Source organism: Xenopus tropicalis, chromosome 6 (assembly GCF_000004195.4).
Source record: "Xenopus tropicalis strain Nigerian chromosome 6, UCB_Xtro_10.0, whole genome shotgun sequence".
Lineage (NCBI taxonomy): Eukaryota > Metazoa > Chordata > Amphibia > Anura > Pipidae > Xenopus > Xenopus tropicalis.
Window position 1 is genome coordinate 60,832,194 of NC_030682.2, and position 20,357 is coordinate 60,852,550.

At 37.2% G+C, this 20,357-nt stretch overlaps 1 protein-coding gene across 14 annotated transcripts in view; it reads right to left on the reverse strand.

The window, feature by feature from the left end:
* Nucleotides 1-20,072, reverse strand: part of lrrfip2 (leucine rich repeat (in FLII) interacting protein 2) — a 54,801-nt gene extending 34,729 nt beyond the window's left edge. For 3 of the 14 annotated variants that reach the window (XM_012964339.3, XM_012964341.3, XM_012964337.3), the window contains exons 1-10: nt 19,897-20,072; nt 12,415-12,558; nt 11,026-11,112; nt 5,618-5,668; nt 4,453-4,506; nt 4,330-4,359; nt 3,613-3,681; nt 2,302-2,334; nt 1,467-1,532; nt 690-764 (exon numbers count right to left, since the gene is read on the reverse strand). In XM_012964339.3, the coding sequence (XP_012819793.1) occupies nt 690-764; nt 1,467-1,532; nt 2,302-2,334; nt 3,613-3,681; nt 4,330-4,359; nt 4,453-4,506; nt 5,618-5,668; nt 11,026-11,112; nt 12,415-12,504 (555 nt within the window). In that variant the 5' untranslated portion in view covers nt 12,505-12,558; nt 19,897-20,072. 14 annotated transcript variants of the gene reach the window in all.
* Between the last annotated feature and the right edge of the window lie 285 nt (nt 20,073-20,357).

Genomic DNA, 20,357 nt, shown 5'->3' on the forward strand with positions numbered 1-20,357 from the left:
ATTATGCAGTGTAATGCAGTGTAAAAAAACACCTTAGTTTGAAACATATGTATACCAGATATTGCCACATGAAAAAATGTAAATTTGGGTTTAGAATAACGCCAAATGTATTAATATTAGAAATTTCTTCTCAGTGTCTCAGTGCTTTTTTGGCATTGTGGTTTTCTGTTCTAAGGTATTAATCATTTGTCACTTGAACTTTCTCAAGAGAGAATAATGCTTCTTGCATTGCACAAGGTTCCTACAGGGTTTAATGGTAAAACAACTCAAGAATTCTCTGGTAAGTGGAGTGACAGAAATATTCCATTTAAAAAATGCCTAAAATATAGAATTCCAAACTGTGAATTGTGTGCTGGAATGAGCACATTTTCACATTTGTGGTCATTAACAGTCTTAAAAAAAAAAACATATGTGCAAGGTCATTTCATGGAACAGAACAAGAACAAGATCAAGGAAAAGCATTCACTGTTTCCTGCTTAGAATCAGCGGTCTTTTTATGATCACTTCTTTTGCAACATCTGCAGGCCTTCTATGGCAATCCAAAAAAAAAATATGCCTGTATGCTAAAATTTTTATGGCTTACAATACAAATTTCCCTTGTAATGACCCTAGAGCTCAGAAGGACCTTAGTGGCTAAAGTACATAAGCAATAAACACTTTTTATAAAACAGATTTGAAGGAAAACAGACCCTCGTGTGGTGGGTGGAGATTGGTTTGCTATACTTAAGGCTGGTATATTTCCTTTGATCGTGGTAGAGTCCACTCTGCAAAAACCAAAAGTGTGTAACATTACATTATTACATTAACATTTATTTATAAAGCGCCAACATATTCCGCAGCGCTGTACTAAACTAAAGCAGTAGAAAAAAGTTAGCCCATCATTCCTAACACATACAGGAAAACAGTTTCAGTAATATTTTAGAACAGTTGCCTATTACCTCAAGCATTCTTTCTGTGCACACAACACACTTTTGTAAAAGAAGGCTGAAATGTGCATTGCTGCACAGGTTCCAAAGAATGGGTACAGACTATAACACAACTTTTTGGGGTAATATGGGTGTAAAAGCTCAGGGTGATGTTTACCCTTACAGCAAGAGAGTAGTAGGTATAAAAATGAAGTGTTCAAGGCTACTATGGGAAAGGAAAAGCAATAATTAGTAATTTTAACTTTGGGAACCTAATTCTGCTTGTCCTTAAATGTCAGCTGCTGCCAATGGGCAAAGCCAAGATAAAAAAAAAAAAAAGCATTTTTATCACCTTTAACATGCAAGCTGCTACGGCATTGGTAGAAAAGTACCACTGTGCAGACACAGTGGATTCATTGTTGCTGGGTTTTTTCATCTATGTTCTTCTGCTCGTTTACTTGCAAGACACCAAAAATCATTTTTGCACCAAGTATATACAATTTAGGGATACACTTTCTCTCTCTAAGGATGCATTTAAAATAGTCCAATACCAGTACTGACCAGCAGATCTCTATGAGAACTGGATGAAGTATTCTTGACATCATATGAATTGCTGTAGGTGTGGGACTGAAAATTGAAGATTAAATATTAGAATACCAAATTATTATTATATACAAAAGTTAAGTAAACCAAGGCAAGTAAAACCCAGAATGTAAGTTTTATTTTTTAATTAGTATCAGAAAGCATATGTTGTTTATTAGAAAGAATGTACCCTGGATCATCAGATGCAAATAGGTATATTATATGAAGGGCAAAGGGTCAACCAACTTTATGGATAAACACAAAACTTTACATATTCATGGCATCAACCTATCCATGAGCTCCACCGATATTATATGAATCTGTCCCTAAAACAGTTAGAATACAGCCATACTGGCCATCTACATATAAAAACTGACAAGCACCGGTGGAAAACATTACTTTTGGCACTTTATTTTAGACATATATAGCAAATAAACAACCCTTAACCATGCTAAGATGCCAGTGGGGTATTACTAGTGGTCCTGTAGGATTTTACTGAATTCTTCCTCTCAAAGCAGAACAATGGATAGTTGGCAGAGAATGAATTACTGAAAAAACAGGCATGCATGATTTTAAATATTTGTATTGCATTTGAAAGCATACTGACTAGCATCATTTACTGCCATGACAAAATAAATTGTCCATAATGTTAGGCCTCATACAAAAAATGGCTTATACAAGGTAGGAACAACAAAAAAAAACCCAACAAACTTCAGAGCTACAAAGTATCTAGAGGCTTAAGAAACACACAGGTGCAGATATAACCTTGTGAAAACATCACACACACATGCAATACTTTACACATGGAACCCACATTTCTTCTGGAGCTATCTTTCAAAGTATTGTACTGAGAGTAAGATAAGAAAAAAGTTAGATTTTGCAAAAGCATGAACAAGGATTTAATATGAATATGGAAAAAAACATACACTGATTTGGATTTCATACATTTATCCTTTTCTAAATGAAGTAAGCAGTTTTGCCTACAATGTGGGGATTGCAAAGAAAAACAGCTTAATATAGAGGGGAAAGGAATAGACATATACCATCACTATAGGTGTGGCTTTTAATAGAGGGTAACTCTTTAAGAGATTATTATCTCTTTTTTTTGTGGTTATTTACTTTTGTTATTATTGTGTTTAAGGATCAGCCAGATGGAAACACTACATCCAAACTTTTAGGTAATAAGAATTGTATAGCAAAGTTTCCCAGTCTTGTATTGATGTAAAACTGAACAGGTAGTATAGGCAATCACAAAAAAGTGACAAGCAACTACTGTTATTCTCTGTTCTGAAAATGTATGTATATATACGAATGGATATTCGTATATTCATTAACAGCTGCCAAACAGCCAGAAATAAAAGCTAAAAAGCAGGAAACTGAAAGCAGGACACACCCTGTGATCCATCATCCCCCAGAAATAAATGGTTATGAGTAAGCACTGGCTAAAAGCCATGCATGATTAACATCATGAGTCAGTAAAAAGGACCCTTTTATACTTTAAATGGAGCACTCTCTGATCCATTTGAGAGGGTACATTTTTGTAAAATAAAGGATTACAGTGTCACTTTACTAGCATTTACTGCCTTTTTTACGCGGCTGGCTGTATGGATCATTCTGTTAAGTGTCTACCCCATTTTTGGTTTAAAAGGAAAGTGGAATGTGGAAAAGAAACAAAAATCTTTTTAATTTATGGTCAGACTACTGATCTCATATATCTATTATGTAATAACTCTGTATAAACTACTGTCTACAAATGCAACTGGATCATCTAGAAATGTCACTGCTAGATGCAATTCTGCCTTTTTTACCCAGAAGTCTACACCTTAGAGCATATGTAGTACAAAACCTTTCTAATCACTTTTGTACTGTGAAAACACCAAGTAAAAAGTGGCTGTGGTGTCTGGGTAGGAATGGGAACATGGCAGCTGCCAGCCCTGCTAAAAACTAACTTGTACTGATCTGGAGCATTACCTTTGCTTTCCAAAGATAGTTAAAAGAAGAAAGGTAAATATATTTATCAGCAAAAAGTGCCAATTGTACTTAAGTAAAAATTATTTTATTAGCACAGGTATATTAAGTGCTAATAAACATGCATCCATGTAAAGCTTAAATGAAGACTACACACCACAATATCTCTTTTCCGGGAAGTGCTTTCTCTCCCTCTGTGTAAGCCACTGACATCAACAGAAGAGCTCTTTAGAGTAAAAAAGATTTAAAGTCAGGAACTATATAAAATGCTTAAAATATCTTCAAAGCGATGAAAAAGTGCTTCCCCCCCCCCCCCATACAGGCTGTAAATTGCAATTTAGAATATATTATGTTTGCTTTAGTGATTCATCCTCTTTTAAACTGAAAGACTAATAATATACACACAAAAATATAAAAGGACTAAAAAGTAATAAATAATAAGAAAACACATCTTGATTCTAAAAAGCAGCGATCCCCAACCACTGGCTTGCGAGCAACATGTTGCTCCCATCCCTTTGGATGTTGCCCCCCAGTAGCCTCAAAGAAGGTGCTTATTATTGAAGTCTTGGCTTTGAGCCAAGTTTTAGTTGCATAAATCCCAGGTGTACTGCCAAACAGAGCCTCCTATAGGCTGCCAGTCCATACAGGGGCTACCAAATAGCCAGGACCCCTGAGGAACACCAACACAAGCATTCACATTAAATTCCTGCCACACATTTTGCATTAAGTATCCAGTGGTCGGCTACATTTTTTCTATATAGCAAATACAGCCATGTACAGAGTGTGATTTATAGTACAATACACGTGGTTTAACTTATCAAAACAAAACAAAAAAAAACATTAACCTAATTAGATAAGTTAAACAGATACAAACCCTGTGATTGGGTGTCATACTTGAAGAAGCCTAAGAAAATTAAATAAAAAATAAAGCAGAAGTTCTTAATAAGGAATGGAAAATACACACACGCACACACACAATTTCTGGCTTGGTACAAACCATAGAATGACGATGACTGGGCCTCTGTGAATGCCTAGCACGGTCAGAATCTTCCTGAGAGGAAAAATTTGTAATTTGACATATTCATCTCTTTACAAACTGTATGGTGGAATGCAGGTTAGGATTAATTAGCAAATTACTTTAAATAATCCTAACAAAAAACATGTTTCACAGATCTGTTTCATGCATTTCATCTATAAATGATCCAAGAAAGGCTTGAAGAAGGTCTTTGTAAGGCTCTGCTGGGAACCTCCTGGCTGCCGGCTGCTCCCCTTAACTCATGGGTCAGGAGAGCAGCTGGCAAGCGCTTGTTTCTTATTCTCATATTTGCACCTGGGTTTCCCATAACAACCTAGCAGCCTTATTGGTCAGCCAATAAATCCAGCTGTGCCCTACTGAAACTTACCTCCCACATCAATTCCTTGCCTAAGCATTAGGTTCTGGTAGCTTGAGAACTGTTGTATGGCCAGTCTCTAGCTTTTGCCCCTCTAGCCTTGTCCTGCTCTAGTCCTGTTCCTGTCTCTACACCCCCTTCTGCCTGTCCTGTTTCTGACTGGTCACATTAAATGCTCCTTGCCTGAAGTACTCACCACCCTTCTATCTGTAGGGATATTCCCCAGCTCCCTTAAACAAAAGACAACGGGAATCATATACAAAGCTAATACTAACTGGCAGTTAGCTTCAGCTAATTGCTTATTGGTTGCTATGGACTGCACTGGTGCAATGTTATTAAGTGAGTCCTGGTAGACTGTGTACAATCTAGCAATAATGGTAAAGAAGTAGTGGCAAAAAAGGCTGATGTGGTAAAAATGTTCCTGTCTGGTTTGCAGACTGCTGTCTTTACTTGCTTTTACAATTGCAGCCAGCACAGAGCCCACACATGCATTTTGTACAAATAGTGTAAATCAGTGTAAAGTGAAATGCCAACTGACTTAAACACATACACACAAAGTGATTAAACCACTCAAAAAAAAGGTTAGCCTTACAGGAATTACTAAGTAAAAGAATAAGTCTCAATCTGTTGCAATAGCAAGATAAAATACTAGGTGCCATACTATTTATGAAGCTTCTGTGCTACACAAGACTCCCAGACTATTAGTACTTCACACCAAATCAGACTGTTAGATTTCACAGTGCAAAATATCATGCATGACTTAGGTCATACCATCCACTTTTGGATCTGTCCCCATTTTTTATCATGATAGCGATGTGTAAGCTAGAAAAATGCAAGAGGATTAGATTGCCATGTTTTAAGGTATATGTATAGCATAAGAAGAAAAGTACTACCTGTCAAACCAAACAAAATTCTGCTACTAAGCAAAAGGAATAGTGTCATGGGAAAACATGTTTTTTTTTCAAAACAAATCAGCTAATAATGCTTCTGCAGCAGAATCCTGCATTGAAATCTGTTTTCAAAAACACAGATTTTTTTTTCAGCAGAACAATGGGAAGGGAGCAAGATTGCTATCTTGCTCCCTTCCCATTGTTCTGCTGAAAAAAAAAATCTCGAAATGCCGAGTCGGAACCCTCAAAATAGCACTCAATAGTAAGAAATCCAAGTCCGGCTTGCGACCCCTAATGGGAGTAGGAGAAACAATAGGTTGTCTGAAAGCAGTTCTAATGTGTAGTGCTGGCTCCTTCTGAAAGCTCAGACTCAGGCACAATGCACTAACATGGCTGCCTACACACCAATATTACAAAAAAAAACCCAAAAAACATTTGTTGGTTCAAGAATAAAATTGTGTGTAGAGTGAATTACTTGCTATGTAAAGTATAATTTAGAAATAAAGTATACCATAAAAATAATATTGTATCCCTTTAAGTTCTGTTCAGTTTACATAAGCCCATTTCATTAACTTATTGTATATTGTATACAAATGTATATACACATACAAGAGGGCAGAAATCAATAAATATTCTAAAAAAAGCTATAATAAATAACAATTATTACTATTACACATATACTTGCTCTTCTGAGCAAATAATCCCAGCAGTCTCTACTTTATAATGTAGCATAATGCAATAAATCTTAAAAAAAAAAAAAAAGATAGAAAAGCATCAGGGGTAAGAAGGAATGCTAGCAAAGCATTCAAATATTTTTATCTAAGGTACAGTTCATCCATATTAAAAGTTCTAACCATTTGACAACCATGGCTCAATGTAATTAAAGGGTTTGTTCACCTTTAAATTAACTTTGTTTATGAAGTATACACATATTTTAAGGCAACTTGTAACTAGTTTTCATTTATTGTGATTCAGTTATTTAACCTTTTGTTCAGCAGTTCTCCAGTTTGGAATTTCAGTAGCTGAAAGCTGGTTGCTAGGGTCTTGTTTATCTTAACAACCAGGCAGTGGGGTAAATTAAAGACTGTAATATTAATAGGAGAGGGAATGTATAGTAAGATAAGTAATAAAAAGTATCTGCTCACTCAAGCCTTTATAGATTACATTTTTGCTTAACTATATTGACAACATTTTTATTTTACCCAGTTTCATTTTTACACTGAACTATTCCTTAAAAGGACCAGAAAAGCTGTATATATTTGCGCTGCCATCTTACCTGTAGTTTCAAGGCAGTATAACAAATACTTATCTCTCCGAAATGCCATCCCACCAGCTAGAATGTAAATCGGCAGTGAGGTGGCACACGTGGCGCAGCGATTTGCTGAAATCGTCGAAGTTGCCTTGACAGGACACTTCTGAGATTTCAGCGCTGCATATGCCATCCCACCGGCGATTACATTCTAGCTGGTGGGATGGCATTGCGGGGAGAATAGTCGCCCAGCGACTAATCTCCCAGTCTGTCACACCCCTTAAGAGATACCTAGGAACTACAGGTATCAAAAGAGGAAAGAAGTGTAATACACTTTATGTGAACTGTATGTTATAAGTAAAATCTTAATTTTTACAATGCATAATAAAGGACACAGTAAAAGAACAAGAAAATGTAAATTAAAATAAAACAAGCCAATATGCATTTATATACAGGATGATACTCATGATGACTAATCATGTTTACTGTATTTTAACTAGTGTGCATTTAGATAAATTGCGTGCAAGAAGTAAAATGATTGCAGACCCAATTCCAGCCGCAGTGTGTTTTATAGCAAACATGAAAGCTAGTAAAGGAATGAATAACACAGATGCTAACAAGGACATATTGTAATAAAAACAAATACCTCATTTATTAATAAAAATGTTTTGTTCTGTTTTTTCTACTATACATCAGATTGTAAATAACATTGCTATACCTATCAGTACCAATTTAACAATTATTCTGTGTATTCTAGTTTGACTATATTAGAAACAGCAGCCATACTGCTTTTCTTATCTGTGGCATGCTCTATAAACAGCAAAAGCTCAGCACAATTTATGCAGTATACACCAATAGATGTTCTCTTTGAATAGCAGTTAATAAAGAATTCCTCAATAGAGTATATTTTTAAATACATATAGAAGGGGTACAGGATATATTATTCTGAAACTTGCTTTTTTTTGTTTACGATTTGGCAACGGAGTCTGGAACTGTATGTAATAAACAGACTTTATCATGAAAAAGAACTGTCAGTTCATCTGATCCCATTTTCAATATCTATACCCTATCTATACCATAATAATATCGATAAATACATTAGAGATTCCAAGAATTCATCATTGTTGGATAAAGCCAAATACTAAAATCTCCACTGAAGTGTACTGAATACTGAACCAAATAATAAAACCTTACTTTGTATTTCCAAATCTAAGAACAAAAGAGGCATCACCCAAAAAATGTGTGGCTTGCAAATGTTCAGTGCTATTAAGTCACTGAACAACTCGATCTCAAGCTGAATCATGATAAACACTTTGATTTTGATCTACTGATTTGTTGCCACCAACATTTAGGAATATCATATCACTGGCAAGGAATTGTATAGCTATACTCTCCTTTAATCTTTTAAAGTTAACAAACTCAACCAACTCTCTTGTGTGCACGCAATTTTTGAGAAGTGTACAGAAAATGCAAACAATCTAGACAACTGCCTCAGATCACTACGTTCTATGAAGTCACTCTATGGTTATTATTGCACCTCTTTTCATGAAACTAAATTATTTGACATGTAGTGTAATACATATTGTATTATTAAGACTGGACCAGACTGGAAGACCAGAAGTACATGGTATAATAGAGTACATACAGAAAATTCTACATGGATAAATATACAACCATACACATTACTATTAGATTTAAAAGTCAATTGAAGGAGCAATAAGCGTTTTTAAAACCATCAAAAAATATTCAGTATTATTCAGCCCCACTGTACATTGTTTATCAAAACCCCTGTCCATCCTATTGACAGAATAAACTATTCGCTCCTCCTGGAGGGGAGAATAGTTTATTCTGTCAATCGAATGGACATGAACATTATATATTATATGTAGTTTTATAAAAATCAACACCTTAAAAAGTAGATATATAATGGAAGTGAATAACATTCATATGTTAAAAAAAATGTCTGTGCCCATCATACATTGAGTACTGAATAAATAGGATAAAAAATAGGAAAGCTCAGGAAGTTATCTGCTGCATTAGTACAATATTATTATTACCAAGGAAATTTACAACTACATTAAACATAGCAAGTAAAACCATTAACTTTGCGCCACAATTCCTCTACAACCACAGAATTATTTTTTGCCGTGAAAAGTTTTTGTTTACATTGGCTTTCAAGACTAGAAATTCTTATTACCTTTTGCCAGACTTACTCCAGACATGTGACAAAACAGATGTAGCTCCTTCTTGAGGGTACAAAACAGGTGCAAAACAGGTGCCAAACAACCTAACTTAAAGAACATGTAAACCCCACACACAAAAATTTAATCAGTGAACAGCTTCTTTGAAATCTTTTAATACCTGCCACTCTGGTTGTCCAGAGGTTAATAGTAAGGCTGCAACATCTTCCCCCTCCCTCAGGAATTTGCTTTGACTTCTGGCTTGTGGGCATGCTCATTTGTACTTAGATTTGTGTTTAGATTACTAAACACGCCCTCCAGTCTAGCAGTCAGGGAAGAGATGGCATTGCTGGTTCCCATAGAAACTTAGCTCTAGCTGTCAGTTTCAGTTTTTTTCTCCAAACCTCCTCTCCTGAGCTCAGCTCAAAGTAGAACTTTTATCAAAGAAAGTGAGAGCCTGCATTCTTGATGAAATGTATGCTGAAGGGTATTCATGCATGTATGCTGTTTGCAGATTTAAATGCATCTGATTATGCATCAGAGAAAAAATGGCCACCGGGTGAAATCTGCTATTTCCTTTAGGAAAATGTGATGGTGCTAACAAACAGGGGGGATATATTCAGCATAAATAATGCCATTTGGGTGGGGGAGGTACCCAAATCTACTTCCTCTAGGAATAACATGGCTCTACAAACCACAACTGTTTATGATCGCTCGCTTGCAAGTGCCCTGACTCGGTGAAGTTTTCTGCTTACAGGAGCACCAGCTTAACATTTGGCAGTGACTATACCTTCCCCTCTCCTTTAAAGGACATGTAAACCCCCTACACAAAAATGTAATCAGTGAATTGCCACATCTGTTTTTCAAAGGTTAATAGTAAGGCTGCAGCATCCCCTTAATCACTTGGGATTCATTTTCTTCCTGTAACCTACTCGGCCCCCTCTCTCAGGAAATGACTTTGGCTCTTGGTTTGTGAGCACGCTCAGTTCCTCTCAGCTCAGGTTACCAAGGACACCCTCCACTCTGGCAGCCAATAGAGAATAAGAGATGGCACTACTAGTTACCATAGGAACTCTGCTCTATCTGTGCACACTGCTGAAGAAACATGTTTTTTCTCCTAAACTACTGTCCTGAGCTCAGCTTAACAATTACAGGGCACAATCCAAGCAGGACTTTTCATCAAAGAAAGTTTTGTCTGTGTAAGCCTGCATTATTCATTGCAAGGACTTTACAGTGCACGTATGCTGTTTGCAGATTTCAATGTCCCTGAAGATGTGTGAATGGGTTAAAGTTGCTATTTTAGGAGAATATGGTGGTGCTGGTGAAGGGTGTATGCGCAGTACAAATGGTGTGCCCAGAGATGTGCCCAACTTATATACATTGTAGGAAAATGTAGGATTTACATCTTTTTTAAAAATCAACTTTCTGGGTACACTACTTGTCCTTATTTAAATTTTAAATAAAATAGCTTGGAAGACTGGAATTGTTCATATTTACGATACAATGCACTCTTTAGGTGTAAGGCAATAAAGTACTATTTTTTATGGATCATGTAACAACAACTTCACTAAAAGCAAAAAGCAGACCACACATTTGAAAAGTAAAGTTAAGTCTGTCCACCTCTGCCATATTAAGAGTGGCTGGTGCATTCCAAAGTCTAACGCTAGGTAAATGTCGCAAGACTGGCAAACATTTCATGAAGAAAGTAAAAGGGCATGTCATAATGAAAGTAAATCACTTTTAGTTTTTAGTTTGAACAGTTTTGAATTTCTGTAAGGCACAACAAAATCTTCAATATGAAATAAATCACTTCAGAGTACACTATACATGTGCTTGATAAAAAAAAAAAATGGAGATTACCTCTTTCTGTTGCCGTTCCAGCTCTCGCATGCGAATATCTCTAGCTTCTGCTCGAGCTGCTCTTTTGGCGGCGAGTCTTGCCTCTGCCTATAGAACATAAGTAAGAGCTATATTTTTTGGGTTGGATTTCATAGTCATATAGTTCCTAAAGGCAATTGTGACTGGAAGCAGCCATCAATAAATAACCTTGCAAACAAAAAAAAGGGGCAGTAAGTGTGTAAGCTGCCTTCAAGAAAAGGACAACAGCAGCAGAATAAGATTAAAAAAGAGCACTTACTCATGGGCTGATGGTCACATCCCCTCTAGAAAGTTTTTATAGGGTGTGTGACCACTCACAAGATAAAAAACAACAACCAATACAAAAAAAACACTTGTTCACTGTGCTTTTTCACTTGCTAAACTTTTTAGATCTATTTGTATTGGTTGTTGTATTTTATCTTGTGATTGGTCACACACCCTATAAAAACTTTGTAGAGGACCTTCAGCCTATCAGGCACAAAACGTGTCAGGATATATGTCCTAAAAAATGTATTACTTTTTGATTTCATTCTGCTGCTGTCGCGATTTTTGATTTTTTTCTTACCCTATTTGATATTGGATTGCACGTTGGAACGGCTAAAGGAAAACTTTACCTTTAAACATTGCAAATCTCTATAAAAATATATAACATAAAGTAGCCCATATGTAAAACACTGTTTTCTACAAAAAAAAAAAAAAGGCATTTTTAACATTATGTCCGCCCCTTTGGTTTGTGTGTGAGCCCAGTGCCTAACATAAGCCAAAGACATGCATATATGCTAAATACCATTAGTCAATGATTGGACAGAGGAGTATTACTCTTTGCATATGGTTTCTATATTTTTTTTCCTGTCAGGATATCAGTGGATTAGATGAGAATCACAAAATGGTGTCCAATCAATACATCTTGATATGCATATACAAATGTTATATTCTTTGATAAGTCACTTATTAATAAATAAAATATTTATGGTTATGTTATGATGCAGATTCTACAAGTCAGGAAGTACAACAACCTGATGATTATAAAGAAACGCACATGTCCAGTGCATAGAACTGCACTCAGTTTCTGTATTGGTTTCATTGGATAAAAAGGGAAAGACTATTACCAAAAGGATGCTGGAGAAAATGTGTGTAATCCACTAAAAAGTATATGGCACTCTGGCATGTACTTTGCCTTACAGACTAATATATCTTATTTGGAATGATTTCTTCCAGTTACATTAAAGTTAAACAAGTAATGTTGAATGAAAATAAATATACAATCTAATTAAAAAGAGTGAAAGTTTGTATATTTATAGTATATGGTAGAAGTAAACATAAAATCAATAACAGAATTGTTGTTGTTAAAAATAAAAAATGCATTCTAACCTCTCTAGCAATATGACTTAAAGCTTCATCTTCAGCAGAAAACCTGTCCTTAATTTGGGTGCGTTTTCTTCCAGATCCAGGAGTCCCCATTTCTGACTCCAATTCAAGTTTCTGTATTGATTAAATCAAAATTCAGCAAGAAACCTATAAAAAAGATACAGTTTAAGAAGGTTAGTTTTTGCTATAACATATTCACCATTAATACTTATTTATTTATTTATAATTTTTACAGACTACAGTATATTATTGCACAATGCCACACACTAAGCGCTTTTCCAACTGTTTAAGGAACCACAAGGAGACTTCCAATATCCTTTAGTCGCTGTTAAAAAATAAAGATCAACTTATACAGCAGGATTCACATTATCCTAAACCTAAATTAAACTTTACTAGAGAGGTGCTATGAATAGGGGGTAAGGAGTAATGGCAGTAGAAAATTCAATAAAATAGGATAACATAAAAATAAAGAGCATCATGAAGGGGGCAGGGGTGAACACCAACAGTGGAAGAAGTGAGTGGCAGGAGAAGAGGATATGTTGCATAGTAGTTGCAGTTTTTCACAGAGACACTTTGAGGCCAGGTCATGCCACCCACCAGTGGAAATACTTTGGTATACAATGCAACTGGTGCTGGACATGACCTAGGTGGAGCTAATAAATTGCTTTAAGCTTGGTAATAGGATAAACATCTCTTGCAAATGACATGGGACGAGAAAGAACTCCCCACAGTGCCGTGATCCCCAACCAGTGGCTTGTGAGCAACATGTTGCGCACCAACCCCTTGGATGTTGCTCTCAGCAGGTAGTTATTTTTGAATTCCTGGCAAGTTTGGGTTAAATAAAAACAAGATTTACTACCAATTAAAGCTTCCTGTGAGGTGATAGTGTGCAGTGAGGCAACTTAATAACCCAATCTTAGCCCTTATTTGGCAGCTCCATAAACTTTTATGATGCTAGTGTTGCTCTTTTTACATTTGACTGTGGCTCACGAGTAAGAAAGGTCTGTAACCACCCTGTGTGTGCCATGCTCTGCCTGCCCTATGCTGCCTGTGTGTGCCATACTCTGCCTGCCCTATGCTGCCTGTGTGTGCCATACTCTGCCTGCCCTATGCTGCATGTGTGTGCCATACTCTGCCTGTCCTGTGCTGCCTGTGTGTGCCATACTCTGCCTGCCCTGTGCTGCCTGTGTGCGCGCCATACTCTGCCTGCCCTGAGCTGCCTGTGTGTGCCATACTCTGCCTGCTCTGTGCTGCCTGTGTGTGCCATACTCTGCCCTATGCTGCCCATGGTAGGTGAACCTGGCAGGGGTTTGTTCTGGAAGTTTGTTAGCATTTGAAAATAGCCATTATATGGCCCCAAGGTGTTTAATTATATGCTGGGGGTTTCTGTCCTATCCACAGGGGAGAAGGAGGAATAGGGATTTAAAGGTGTGTCATAATATAATGGGTGTGGTTTGAAGTGGGTGCAGTTTAAAAAAGGGGAGTAGTAAAAATTGGCTTCCATTATCGGCCCTCCTCCATGCAGGCCAGAAAAATTCCAGCCCTCAGTACTGAAGAAGTTGGACAGCACTGGGCTCTAAGAGCTGTACAACCCATAGTCGTAAGGCTAATGTCCCAAAGGGAGATATGTTGCCCACAATAAATCTCTACTACCAGGTTACTAATCTCTCCAAAATACCTCCCCACCAGCAACAACGTGAACCGTTGAAGACATATGCATTGGAAAGGAACCTCAGGTGACTAAGTGATACATATGCCTTCCCACCAGTCCTCCTCTACCACCATAAAAAAAGAACCTGTCCCAGGATGGCCCCACTGCCTATGCCATCCAAAATCCAAATGGGAACAATGGAACAAACCTTTAGGGTTAAAGTTATCAAAGACCTAGACACAAGTGCTAGTGCAAAATCACACCACTTAGCGCTTACAAAGTATTTGCATTCGGAACACAGCTGGGCTATTCCATGCAAGCTACAGAACGCAACACTTTGGGTGCATTGCATGGTTTCTAAGGTAGTGAAACAAACCAGAGCTAGAGTTTCTGGTTCCAGTAACAAGCAAACCTTACCACCACCATTTTTCACAATATTGTGCATTCTAATTACTTGATACAAACAAAATATTGATGCTTGACAATGTGAAATGAAAAAACAGGAGCACTGCCGGGCTACAAATTAATAATTCTACACATCTCTACACCATCTACATTTGTATATTATAACATGTTTAAAATGTGCAAACATATTCCACAGCACTGTACAATAACAGGTGTATACATTGAGCAGAGTTACTTGCAAAAACAACTGATACAAAAAGTAGTGAAGGCCCTGCAAAAAAAAAAAAAAGAGCATATATTGTTCTAGTAGTTTCCATCATAGATTATTTGGGCCACACGTCTTAAACAGACAGCCTAGCAAGGTGGGGGTACAAATGTAAGTTCATACAGTGTTAATGCTGCAGTAGAGGAAGTAATATCATTACCACCCCATAAAGCCAGCCCCAAAACTTTGGAAATCGTCAGTATAAAGTATTTAATACACAACTTAAACCTGAGAGAGAACATAACATTTTATTTTAGACTAATGCCAGATGAGGCCTTGACCTGCAGACAAAAGCAGGCTGAAAATCATCCATTAAGCTGGCATCAGCCTTGCCCTGTGCCTGCATCTGGCAGGGCAGCGGATTTTGGCACAAAAACACGCGAGTGGCCAAAGAAACTTTGCATCAAATTATTTTCGTTTGCTATTCTCGAATATGTGCAGGGACCACTACTTAAGTAAATAATGAACAATCGCTATAAAGTTCCGTGTGTCAGCATTATATAAATGAATGCTATTAATACATTAAATACTAGAGCTAACATATTCACTGCGCTGTGTCCACAGACAGCCACTTTCCATTTATCTGAATGGAAACTATGCTATCGCTGTGCACACTTCTGCCAAAAACCAAGGGTTGCTCGGAAAGCATGTCTAGAAAAATTAAATTATAGGTAAGCAGAAATCAAAGAAAATGTAAATAGGTCTGACTGGTAAACACAGGTGACTTTTGAACTGAATTGCAGTGTTTTTTTAAAAAGTTTTTTTTACCAAGCCTTCACTTTTCAAAGTACAGGTATGGGAATTGTTATCCAGAATGCTCGGGACCTGGGGTTTTCCGGATAAGGGATCTTTCCGTAATTTGGATCTCCATAACTTAAGTCAGCTAAAAATCATTCAAATATTGAATAAATCCAACAGGCTTGTTTTGCCTCCAATATGGATTAATTATATCTTAGTTGGGATCGAGTACAAGGTTCTGTTTTATAATTATAGAGAAAAAGAAATAACTTTTAAAAATTAGAATCATTTGCTTATAATGAAGTCTATGGGAGATGGCCTTCCTGTAATTCAGAGCTTTCTGGATAACGGGTTTCCGGATAAGGGATCCCATACCACCTCTGCACATTAAGCAGAAATTATTTTGGCCAAACATTCATGGCAGATATGAATGACTTGTGTAATCTTGTGTCGGTTGTGGTGATTAATTGCAGCGACTTGTCTGTGATAGGAAAATATACAAGTTGCACACCGATTAGTCAATGTGACTTTTTAAAAAGTTGCAGCTATTAAATGCCACGTGTCTTTGCCTTTTTTGTTCTTGAGCTTCTTCAGTGTTACATTTTGGTTGGTAAAGATGACCTTTTACCCAAAATTCAGATTTTACCAGACAGAAACAGGTTAAGCACAATTCGTGCTTTATTCACGTTTAAAGGAGAAGGAAAGGCTAAGAGTTAATCTCAAGCTGCAGGCATACCTTCATTTCTCTCAATAGTGCCCTTAAGTCTCTACAAAATTTCACCTGTTCAGATAATCAGAAGCCAAACAGGAAGAAAAAACGCTGAGCTGGGTAAAGAAAGTTCCCATAATGCCTCACTCCTGCACTGAGACCAAGTGTACATGCTCAGTTTGCAAGACTATGAGTCAGCTTTCTGCTGATTGGCTCAGATCCACATTCCTAAGGGGGGGGGAGTGAGTTGTTCGCATTCTTGAGGAAGGGGGGAGCAGGAGAAGGGAGAGAGGAGAGAGCTGCGTGTCTCTGGCACATGAATTACAGACACAGCAAATCTTTTGACAGAGAAGTCAGTACAGCGTTTCTGTGAGTGCTTATGGCTGTATTTACATAGACCTTTCTGATAAAGCTTACTTAGTTTTTACCTTTCTTCACCTTTAACACGATTGCAAGTACCTGCTTATGAAAAAGCAGCCTTACAGCATGATGATTCCACTATACTTAGCTGACAGTGTATGTGTTTTTTTTACTTATCTTTTTAAGGGTTTGGGGTAGCACTGATATTATCTCAATATTGGCAAAAGATTTGTCTTGGTCTTATTCTTTCTGCCTGATGTCACATAGTTTAATTTTGAGTAATTACTTCTTTTCAGCTACCCATTCCATAAAGGCAATTTTTAAGGCTAGCCATACATGTACCAATAATATTACTTTTTACAATTATAATTACATGTATGGTGGGCGGCTTTTATCTGTTAACTATGAATACCTGCTGGTTCAGGAATCTTGCAGGTTTGAAATTTTCATCTACCGATACCCCATGATGCACAGTTCATGGTTCATTGGCAGATGCAGTAGGAAGTAATATGCAATTTATTTATTTTTAGCTTTTTTAACAAGCTAACAAACAACAAAAAGGTGGCCATACTGTGACCCCTTGTACAGTCATTGTCCGCTAGGCCAGGGAGTTTACCTTGGTTGGCCTGTGTAAGGCTACTGATCAGCTACTGATCTGAACTATTTACTGTGCCTTGTCTCCAAAGCCCTATTCTTGTTTGTACAGTTTAGAGGGATAACCTTTTCAAGGCAGTGCCAGTGGTTTGATGTAGCATTTACTTCCTAATAATGTAATTAGTAATGCCAACAAGAATAGCCGAACAAACACTTGCATGTTGTTATATCTAGCTTGGCATGTTCTATAGGACGATTGCATCTGGAGTGTTTTTAAATAACCCAAACTCACAGCAGCAAGCATATGAAACAAACCAAATTTACATTTATTGGAACAAGCACTTGCAGGTGATACACAATGATGTAAAAACAGGTTGTTTGAGGGCTTCTTGTGCCCCATGTTTGGGCTACTTAAAAATGTAACATACAAAAGCTGGCAATTCCTGTAGGGCTGATATTTTCGGCAAGCGGAAAAACGCTTGGCGAAAATATCAGCCCTATGCCTCTTGTGGCATCAGCCTAAATTCTGGGTTATATCCAGAATCTGCAGCAGTTATTTTAATGAACTTAAAGGCAACTGTGTCCTCATTAGCTCAATGAATTTGACATGGATTCAGCAACCCAAGGATTGAATACTTATGTAAACATCAAATTTTGATGTTTAAAATACATAGCAATGTTTAAAACTAAACTACTACAGCAATCAAAATATCAGTGTTACTCTGTAAAATGATAGTAGTGGTTAAGAATTGGAATAGTTTCTGCAAGACAATCACCAAAATGTAAAGTATGTTAGAAACATGGGTATAAACCTTGATGGCGACTTTTTTTTTGTAGTTATTACTGCTGCGTACTCCACGAATTCAGGTCCTTAAACAATATTTAGGAATATTGAGATTATTCTATGTAGAAGTCTTTTAGGAGAAAATACATTGGAGTTAAGTCTATGAAAACCATGCTACAATCTAAAACCACAGCATGTGCTGAGGGATGATTATGGGCCTTTCTTTGCCAAAATGCACTAAACCACAATGACGCATTGGCAAGCATACATAAAACCAGTACAAAAGGATGATTTACTGCCCCCTGGGACCTTGGCAGGGTATTACCATATATCATATAGACTATCAAGATGCATACACCAAACACACTAATCAACTGTTTATAAAGTAGCAAATAATAGGATATATAACCTACTGAGTTTGTTAAAATTCAGTAGGTTGTAACATTGCATGTGAATGAACCTTCTTTTGTGAAGCTGCATTAATTCACGGTGACCTATAGGCAAACACATAAAAATGATATCTAAAATTTGGAATGCTTCCGATATTGAGGTTATAAAGCATCATATTCTGCAGCAGCAATTAAGGTTTATTTGGAAAGCAAGTATAAGAAGCTGAATTAATAAAATACATACAACAAAGTCACATACAACACTTGGCAGCATTATCGTAGCAGACACATGACTTTCCAATTGTGGGGTGGAGTACCCTTTGTTTGTTTGTTTTTGGGTTGTTTTTTTTTAAGCCAAAAATATCTTCCAATTACAACAAACAGTAAACAAAAAAGCAACTGTTGCATTATGTGTTTAAAAAGCTTAAACACACCTTTCAAAACGTAAGGGTGTTACTTACATGCACTCATTATATACCTCTCTTTAGGTTACTCTATTACTTTCCTTAATGGCTAGTAAGGGAACAAATGAAAGTGATAGTAGGCATTTATCTGTAGTATCTATGGAACCACTAAAAAATTACTTTATTACTTCCAGCACAGCACAACATCACCACCCAGAAATATTTGTACTTTCTTTTTTACAAAGTGTCACCAACAAACATTTTTGCATACAATGGAACAGCGGTTTTACAACATAATACAAGCTGATGATTTAAGATTTGACCATGATGCAGTGTATTACAAAACAGTGTATAATGCCTTTACCACCTACAATTCTGAGGCAGTGCTTTGTCAGTAGTATTTAGCATAGCATCAGGACTGTATTGTGATTGAGTAGTTAATTTTACTGTAATGTCTGTGCATTGTGGGTCAGTGTAGTCCAAGTGTTTCTCAACCCTTCTTTTTAAAAGTCCCAAATTTTAAGCCCCAAACTATCGCATACCCCATTTAAAGGACATTTCATATGGTAGGAGAAAATGTTACTGTTTTCAGGGGGTGATCACAAGACCCACCCAAATACAAAGCAGGGACCCATTTTAGGTAAAGTGCAGAATAAGTCACATTTAAATGTGTACAAAAAAATAGATTTATCACTTTTAAATGAAACAGTAAAGACATTTTAAATTATTAGCAGCATTCTAAAGTGAAGTCTGTCAGCATGACATTAGTATAACATTTTGTCTCACAGTCCAGCTTTGTATTCCTGTTTGGCTGTGACAACTCACGATGACAGCTGTATTCTTCAGTATGTTATGCAGCAGCTCAATGTGTCATGCCTATTTTATACTGACAAGTGACAGCCCTAAGTTGAATCGGGACACAGTGCACATGTCTATCTGCTTTGCCCTGACTGTTCTTTGTGTAAAAATAAATCTCTATATTATCTTGAAGGGGCAGCACTTGTGCCAGTACAACCCACCAGTTCTATTTCAGTTTGAATCTTGCCAATACAGTGTCTGCACTTTTTTTTCTGCACTGCATGTCACCAAGCGATTTGCGTTCTCACAAGGTACAGCCATACGCCCTAAGTTACAGCAGTCACACCTATTTCCCCGCTACATTTTACTACAGAGTTAAATTACTTACCGCCCAATTGTCCCGCTTTTCGTGGGACAGTCCCGATTATCCTAACACTGCCCGCAGCACCGGATCACCGTTTAATCAACCCGCAACGCCGTTAAGGTCCAACTCCTTGGCTCCTTCCGGACAGCTAATCCAGACGTTCCAAATCTCATCTCGCGAGATTGTGACGTCACGACCACATGTATATAAGCGCAGAGACAAGCAAAGGCGGAGTACTTAGACTCTGGAAGCGGGCGTTAGTCTGTGGTAAAAAATGCAGGCCGCGGGCGCCTGGGCATAGCAATTTTTCCTTCGCTTGCAATTTTAACTCTTGTCAGGGGACATAAAAAAATGTTTTTTTTGTGGTGGTTTCCAGCTATGTCAACTGCCGTTACACCCTCAGCTCGCAATATTAATAAATCCTGTTTTCTGTTCCCTATAGCTGATATTTATACCGGGGTACCAGAAGCCAATTTAGCGGCGTT